This window comes from Nicotiana tabacum, chromosome 13 (assembly GCF_000715075.1).
Source record: "Nicotiana tabacum cultivar K326 chromosome 13, ASM71507v2, whole genome shotgun sequence".
In the NCBI taxonomy this organism is placed as follows: domain Eukaryota; kingdom Viridiplantae; phylum Streptophyta; class Magnoliopsida; order Solanales; family Solanaceae; genus Nicotiana; species Nicotiana tabacum.
In genome coordinates, this window is record NC_134092.1 from 15,401,861 (window position 1) to 15,410,583 (window position 8,723).

At 35.7% G+C, this 8,723-nt stretch overlaps 1 protein-coding gene across 1 annotated transcript; it reads left to right on the forward strand.

Annotated features, from left to right (window-relative positions):
- The first annotated feature begins 7,605 nt into the window (after nucleotides 1–7,605).
- LOC142167990 (uncharacterized) lies at nucleotides 7,606–7,956 on the forward strand. The gene has a single exon (XM_075228632.1). It carries the CDS (start codon nucleotides 7,606–7,608, stop codon nucleotides 7,954–7,956), a length of 351 nt encoding a protein of 116 aa, XP_075084733.1.
- The last annotated feature ends 767 nt before the right edge of the window (nucleotides 7,957–8,723 follow it).

Genomic DNA, 8,723 nt, shown 5'->3' on the forward strand with positions numbered 1-8,723 from the left:
GAAGATAAGAATATATATATACACACACGGGTGGATGTTTGGGGTGGGTCGATGATAATATTAACGTACGTGTTTGAAGTATGAGTCATTGGCCAGTGTGAAATTGGAATTTGGGTCAGCTGCTTTAATTTTAGAGGGTTAGGAGAAGACGAAGATGTATAGGGAGAGGGGACCGTGTGGCTCACGACCGACTTTTGCTTCTGTTTTTATGATCACTCAAACAGTTACGTTTTGCACACATAACTTGTGCGACATTTTCTTTGGACATAACACTACTTCTATTCGACAAATTTTATTTTATGTTCTAATTGAGAAGCATCACAACAAAGAATAGAAGTTAAACATAAAGAAATTAGGATCCAAAGTCATACGAGCTGCACACGACCAAATAATCCGAGCAAGAGAGTATAAGCCGCGAGAGACAAATTTTATTTTATGTTCTAATTGAGAAGCATCACAACAAAGAATAGAAGTTAAACATAAAGAAATTAGGATCCAAAGTCATACGAGCTGCACACGACTAAATAATCCGAGCAAGAGAGTATAAGCCGCGAGAGACAAATTTACTTTAGTGACACCGTTTCACTAAATATACATATAAAGAATATGCAAAAAATAACATAGAATGACACTACTTGGTAAATTTAGATTGCTCGGTCCGCTAAGACATTACAATTCTTGAGTTTGGGACTGGGGTTCGGGCCCAAACCAACACATTTTTGTTCTTTTAAGTTTTAGAGTCCCTAAACATCTTTAAAAATGATTGATAGGATCTAAATTGATTTTTTCGCCGTTTTAAATTTATTATTTACTCTTTTAAATATGACACCGCCTATAAAAAATACTGAGTACACCATTGTAAGCCGCTTTATTAACATCCTGCCTAGTCCAATGGAACTACAAATTATGAAATTGATTCTTCAAAGACGATCAATCCCAAATAATCTTACCACATCGAGACAAACTTACGCATGAGTTGAATTAAGAACAGTGAACACCTCTTTAGAATCAAATTCAACCATTACCTTATCAATATTTAAGTCATTAAGCAATGAAAACACTTCACCAAGGGAGAAAGCTTCAGGATTACGGGCTTTCAAATAACTAGAAAGATGGCCTTTAATAAAGAAGCCGCCATTGTTGTTCCCAAATACACACGTAAGTATACGGAGTCGTACAAATAATAAAATGATAAGTCGAGTGTCGAACCCACAAAGACTTGTGTTAACTACCTACTAATTTCACCAAGATTGTTATTCAGTCAATCAGAGTTTAAGAGTGTGATTATACTAAGCAATAATTGTAACAAGTAACTAATTAATCAAACAGAAAATAGTTGTTGTATATTCAGTAGAGATGAATATTCCAGAGCTGTGAACGATTTACCAATCCTATTGCACATTCTAATCACTTCTCCATTTCAAACAATTCGCTCATGGTTGCTAATTAATCGAGTAAATGCTATCGTAGTATTCTCCCGAATTATTACTCGCCTATTTAAAATAGATTAACGCCTATATTCATATGAAATCAATCTATTAAGAACGCATTAAGATTATGATATTCAAATTGAGCATGGTGACTAGGTATATTCCTATTCTAACCACAAATCCGTCCCCCACTCAGAGTTAAGATCACGCCCTCTTCAATTCTTCGCTAATCTAGACGTAGCTTTCCTAAGTATAGCATAGATAGTAAATAGAACCTAACTGTTGGCTAAATAATTAAGCAATTAATCACAAAATTGAAGAAATAACCATATATTAACGCATTATATATAATTAAGGTCAAGTCAACTCCAAACAATAATATTAATGGCTAAATCACAACCCCAGAACTTATGGGTTTTATCCACTCATGATAAGGTTAAACAATTTCACAAGTGTTTGAATAGTTAAAAATACTAAGAAAGATGAAGAAAAACTGAGAATCCTTACTTCTGAGTGTTCTGTGCTTGTGTTTTCCTCTCAAAGTGGCGTCTCTCCCTCCAAAATAGGTTTAGACTTCTTTTTATATAAGTTGGGGTGTGTAGGGTCGAAATAGCCTTATCTCGTGCGAAGTGGGATATTTTCCCGTCACCCAACGTCCAGGGTAGAGTGGGGTGCTAGCCCTGGTGCTGGAAAATTTGTTGATTATGAAAGTTGCGCCCCAGGCAGTGCGAGTAAAATATGAGGCGACATGCATATAAATATACACACTTTAAACCGAATATCAACACCCCACACTTAGACTCTTGTTCGCTCTCGAGCAATGGAACTATAAACTACACCCCAACAACGTATATCTTAACTAGGAAGGAGCAATTCAATTTTTCAACCATACACTCTACCTTTGTCTATGGTCAATACCGACAATCAAGCATGAACATACGAAATTCACATTCTTCCCATTTTAAACATGACCAAGTATAAATATTTCAATTTAACCAATTCAAACAACCTATCCATAACCATCCTACCTCAAGAGCCAACTCGTTACCACTAAGCACTCTCAACTCGGGCGCTCACCCAACAAGAGAAGTTAACAACATTACCAATTCATCATGAGATCATGTGCCCTCACCAACAAACAAAAGAGTGAATATAAAAATGGTCCACACATTCAAATATAACTTTGAACATAAATTAAGGACATCACACACTAGATCGAAATTCGCTCACTCTCACAAATAAATTCATGTGCATCGTGTAGTCATATCATAAGCTTGCCCGTAGTGTACATATCTACTAATCTAAACTAGCCAAATATAGGATCAATTAGGACTTTATGAGTTGTAATGTAGGCTAAGGGACATGTAGGATACATTTAGGAATAGTGATTACCCCTTCTAAGCTGTTTAATATACTACACTCAAGAATCAAGTACATATTCTTATTAATCAATTTACTCGCCACAAACCATACACAACATAGCCCTTTCTTTAATTAAGCACTTCTATATTCCCACTAGCACGAATTAGTAAGATTAGGAGGTGTGTTTTTTCTTCTTCTTGACTATCAACATTATTTATGTATTTTTTCTTGCAATTTTCTTTCTCCTTTTTTTCTTCTACACACACTCCATACATTAAGGTTCATCGGCTAGTGGTATTATTTTTACAACTTTAGTGCATCTTATGGGCCCTTCCATGGTTCAACTTGAAAGCTACTTCCCAATCTCTCACCATACTTCTTTTAGCGCCTAAGTGCCTTCGGAGGTAAAGGTTCAACAAGCTCAAGTTAAGAACAAAATCGGGATACGACTTGTAATGTTGGTGCCAAAGAAAAGGCCTATAGGCTCAAAGGGGTTAGCAACGAAAATATTTATTTGTAGGGGACAAGCACATCTATGATCAAGCAAAGAAATACCTACGTCATCTCCTAGACTAGCAAAACTTAATGATTTCGCATTGATTAACACACAAGAAAAGTTCTAGATTACACCGGATAGCACAAAATAACACAAATCCTCACACACACATTGCACATGACTCAATCAAGACGGTTATGTTTAATTCTCAAGTCAAGAAAGCACATATAGTTGAGAAATTTTTAAGCAATAATGCACTAGGTGACATACAAGTCAAACAACTGAGAATATGCGTCACAGAATAGGCTATTTATCTTATTAAGGCATCATAATTCAACTCAAATATAACAGGAAGACAAAACGCATTCTGTAGCCTAATGTGCCCGTACCAAAGATGTCAACAAGTATCTTAGAGCAACTCAGTTATCTTTCCATCCAACTCCTAAAAAGATAAAAATAAAATACCCGGTTCAAGATACACCCTTGAAAAAGAACAGGCGCCCAATAAAAAACCAAGGGATACTACCTAACAATCCTAAAAAAAGAAAAGAAAATATTTTTGGTATTTTTAATCGGACCTTAATCCCAAAAGAAAGCTGTCCATAAGATCCATCGTCGGGAAAAGTCCGAGCTTTTTCTGATTATTTTTTAATAAATCCCTGATCACCCCCTCCTAAGCTCTTAGTACATTCATTATACACATCCCACACCATTCCTACCTATGTTTTCTATGATTACAAAGAAACAAGAAAAACTCTAGTTTACTCTAACTAAAAAGACGAAAAAAACTAAGCTACAAAAGCAATAAACATTGGGTTGCCTCCCAACAAACGCTTGATTTAATATCGTGGAACAACATAAGGCCTCGCTTACTCATCATCGAGTATTATTTTAGTCTTCTGGCAATCAATGACACCTCCCCGATAGTGCTTGACTCTTTGCCCATTCACCAAAAATTATTTTTCATCATTTAAAGCACGGAGATTGCACCATATGGAGTGACTCTCACCACCTCAAATGGACCTGACCACCTTTATTTTAACTTCTCAGAAAATAGCTTAAGCCTAGAGTTGAACAATAGTATCTTTTGGCCTGGTTCAAAGTGGTACGGCTTGATACGCTTGTCATGCCATCTTTTGGTTTTCTCCTTGTAAAGCTTAGCATTTTTATAGGAGTGCAGCCTAAATTATGCATGAGTTGAATTAAGAATAGAGAACACCTCTTGACAATCAAATTCAACCATTACCTTATCAATATTTAAGCCATTAAGAAATGAAAGCACTTTACCAAGGGAGAACGCTTCAGGATTACGAGCTTTCAAATAACTAGAAAGATGGCCTTTAATAAAGCATCCTCCATTGTTTCTCCCAAATGCACCTGCAGTCATATGTAATCGTACAAGTAATAAAGTAATAAGTTGAGTGTCGAACCTACAGAGATTTGTATTAACTACCTATTAATTTCACCAAGATTGTTATTCAGTCGAGTCAATCAGAGTTTAAGAGAGTGATTATACTAAGCAATAATTTAACAAGTAACTAATTAATCAAATAGAATGTTGTTGTTGTGTATTCAGTAGAGATGAACATTCCAGGGTTGTGATCGATTTACTAATCCTATTATATTCTAATCAACTCTCCCTTTCAAACAATTCGCTCATGGTTGCTAATTAATCGAGTAATTGCTCTTGTAGTATTTTCCGAATTTCTACTCGCCTATTCAAAATAGATTAATGCCTATATTTCTATGGAATCCATCTGTTAAGAACACATTAATATTACGATATTCAAATTGAGCATGGTTACTAGATATATTCCTATCCTAACCACAAATCCGTACCCCATTCAGAGTTAAAATCATGCCCTCTTCAATTCTTCGCTAATCTCAACGTAGCTTTCCCAAGCATAACATAGATAGTAAATAAAACCTAACTTTTGGCCAAACATTTAAGCAATTAATCACAGAATTGAAGAAACAATCATATATTAACAAATTATAATCAAGGTCAATTCAACTTCAAACAAAAATATTCATGGCTAAATCACAACTCCAGTACTTATGGTTTTATCCACTCGTGATAAGGTTAAATAATTTCACAAGTATTTGAATAGTTGAAAATAATAAGAAAGATGAAGAAAAACTGAGAATCCTTGATTCTGAGTGTTCCGTGCTTGTGTTTCCCTCTCACAGTGGCATCTGTCCCTCCAAAATAGGCTTAGACTTCTTTTTATACGAGTTGGGGTGTGTAGGGCAGAAATAACATTGTTTCGGGCGAAGTGGGATAGTTTCCCGTCACCCAGCACCCAGGGTAGCACGGGGCACTAACCTCGGCGCTGGAAAATTTATTGCTTCTGAAAATTTATTGGTCTGGGCGCTACACAACCCCATTTTCTTATTTTGTTCTCTTTTCGCTTCACTTCGTGCACTTTCATCCTACATTTGCTCCGAGTGACTCCTACACATAAAAAATACCACGAATTAAAATAAATTATTACATTACATATCCAAATTCTACAAAATACGAGTAAAGTGTGAGGCGACATTCATATAAATATACACACTTTAAGCCGAATATCAACACCCCACACTTAGACTCTTGTTCGCCCTCGAGCAATGGAACTATAATATACACCCTAACAACGTACATCTTAACTAGGAAGGAGCAATTCAATTTTTCAACCATACACTCTACCTTTGAATATGGTCGATACCGACAATGAAGTATGAACATACGAAATTCACATTCTTCCCATTTTAAACATGACCAAGTTTAAACATTTCAATTTAACTAATTCAAACAACCTATCCATAACTACCCTACATCAAGAGCCAACTAGTTACCACTAAGCATTCTCAACTCGCGCACTCACCCAACAAGAGAAGTTAACAACATTACCAATCCGTCATGAGATCATGTGCCCTTACCAACAAATAAAAGAGTGAATATAAAAATGGCCCTCATATTCAAATATTACTTTGAGCATAAATTAAGGACATCATACACTTGATCAAAATTCGCTCACTCTCACAAAGAAATTAATGTGCATCGCGTAGTCGTACCATAATCTTGCCCGTAGTGTACATCTCTACTAATCTAAGCTAGCAAAATCTAGGATCAATTAGGACTTTATGGGTTGTAATGTAGGCTAAGGGACATGTATAATATATTTAGGAATAGTGACTAACACTCCTAAGAACTTTAATACACTACACTTAAGAATCGAGCACATATTCTTCTCAATAAATTCACTTGCCACAAACCATACACAACATAGCTCTTTCTTCAATGAAGCACTTCTATATTACCACTAGCATAGCTTAGTAAGATTAGGAAGTGTGTTTTGTTTACTTCTTGACTATCAACATTGTTTATATTTTTTTCTTGCAATTTTGTTTTTTCTTTTTTTTTTCTACATACACTCCATACATTAAGGTTTATTGGATAGTGGTATTTTTCATAACTTTAGTGCACCTTATAGGCCCTTTGTTGCGTATTAAAGTTTTGATGATTAACAAAGTGTGACTAACTACTCAAAGAACCAGGTCATCAATGTAGCTGCTTAACTGTTATGAAGAACCAGCTCCTCAGGTTAAAGGATCAGCTCCTCATGATTGATACTTGTACGTATGTACTAAACAGTAACCTTATCTCAAAGTCCCAAAGCTTGTGGTATCCTTGGAACAATAGGAGTCCTATCAAAGAGGAAGCTGATTATGAATAGGACTCCTAGAAAGTATCAAGTGTGTTTTAAATAGGATTGATTTTGGACTTCTGAACTATCCTTTTACACATCAACTAAAGTGTCATAAATTATTTTTTCTAGCGTTAAGTACTTGCTTTGTATTCTTGTGAGTCAGTCTAGTGAATGTGTTTTAGGAAATTGAGTTATAATCAAACGTCATAAATAGTTGATGAGTTAGAGTGAGTATTTTATTTTACAAGTTAGAGTAACTTGTGAATCAAATAGGAGTAGTAGGATTACTGGAGAGTTTTGACTTATAGTCTTGTAATTGATATATTTTGGATCATTGTTCTAGTGGAGTTGGAGTTGAAAATCCTACATGGTAGATCGTGATTTTTGCACCTTTTGAGCCGGGTGATTTTCCACGTAAAATCGCTATGTTCATTTTATTGCTTATTTACTTTATGATTAAGGAACACAGTAAAGAACCTAGTTCTTTAGTAATCCATACGGGCACTCAAACTAACAATTGGTATCAGAGCGGGTTCTCTCATTTACACGGCTAACACCTAAAGAGATCTTGGAAGAAAGATGAGTGCTCCACCTAGAATATTACAGTTAGTGGAAAGCAAGAATGGAATATTTCTTGATAACTAAACACTATGAACTATGGACCATAGTTAATCAAGGTCCTTTGATTCCTACTAAACAAAATGCACAAAGTGAAATATTTCCTAAGGACCCTTTCGAATTTGTGGCAGCAGATTTCAGAATGATGGAGAAGAATGCAAAGGCTAAGAAAATCCTTATCTGTGGACTTAGTCCTGATGAGTACAATAGAATTTTTGTGTGCTCTAATATGAAACAGATATGGGATGCACTCCAAACTGCTCATGAAGGAACAAATCAAGTAAAGAGATCAAGGATTGAACTACTCATGAGAAACTATGAGCTTTTCTCCATGAAGGAGTCTGAGCCCATCTAGGATATGATGACTAGGTTCACTATAATGACCAATGAACTGAAATCACTTGGAAAGGTATTTACCTAAGAAGAGTTGGTTAGCAAAGTTCTAAGAATCCTTCCAGCTTCATAGGATTCAAAAGTCACTACAATCTAGGAAGCCAAGGAATTGGATAAAATCTCACTTGATAAGTTGGTTGGAAACTTAAAAACTCATGAAATAAGAAAGATAGAACTGCGCAAAGAAGAACCAAAGAAGGATAAGGCCTTGGTTCTTAAAATATCTAAGGATGATGAATCTGACTATGATGATCTTGATCTAGCAATGTTTGCCAAGTTCAAGAGGTTTATAAAGAATTCCAAAAGTGCATCCAAGAGTGATTCTAATAGTACGCACAAGCAGATCGACAAAGCTAACTATGATGGGTGCTATAAGTGTGGCAAGATAGATCACATGGTAAAGTAATGCCCAATATGGGAAATCGAGCGGAGGAAAGAATTAGTTGAAAAGGAGAAACGAGAGAAGATGAGAGAAAAAGGTTCCAACAAAGGAAAAATCCTAGGCAAAGGATTTACTGAAGCAATGAAGCAGGTATTCTTGGCATCATATGAGGATAGTGGGAGTGATCAAGAGGAAGAAAAGGAGGATGAGACTATAAGTATCTATGCTGTGATTGATGAATACCAAGCTCTGAAGACAGAACCCCCAGTACAACTTGGAATGCACATTGGAAGACCTCCTTTGTTTGATGAACACCACTATGATGAATGAAAGCTACGTATGGAAAC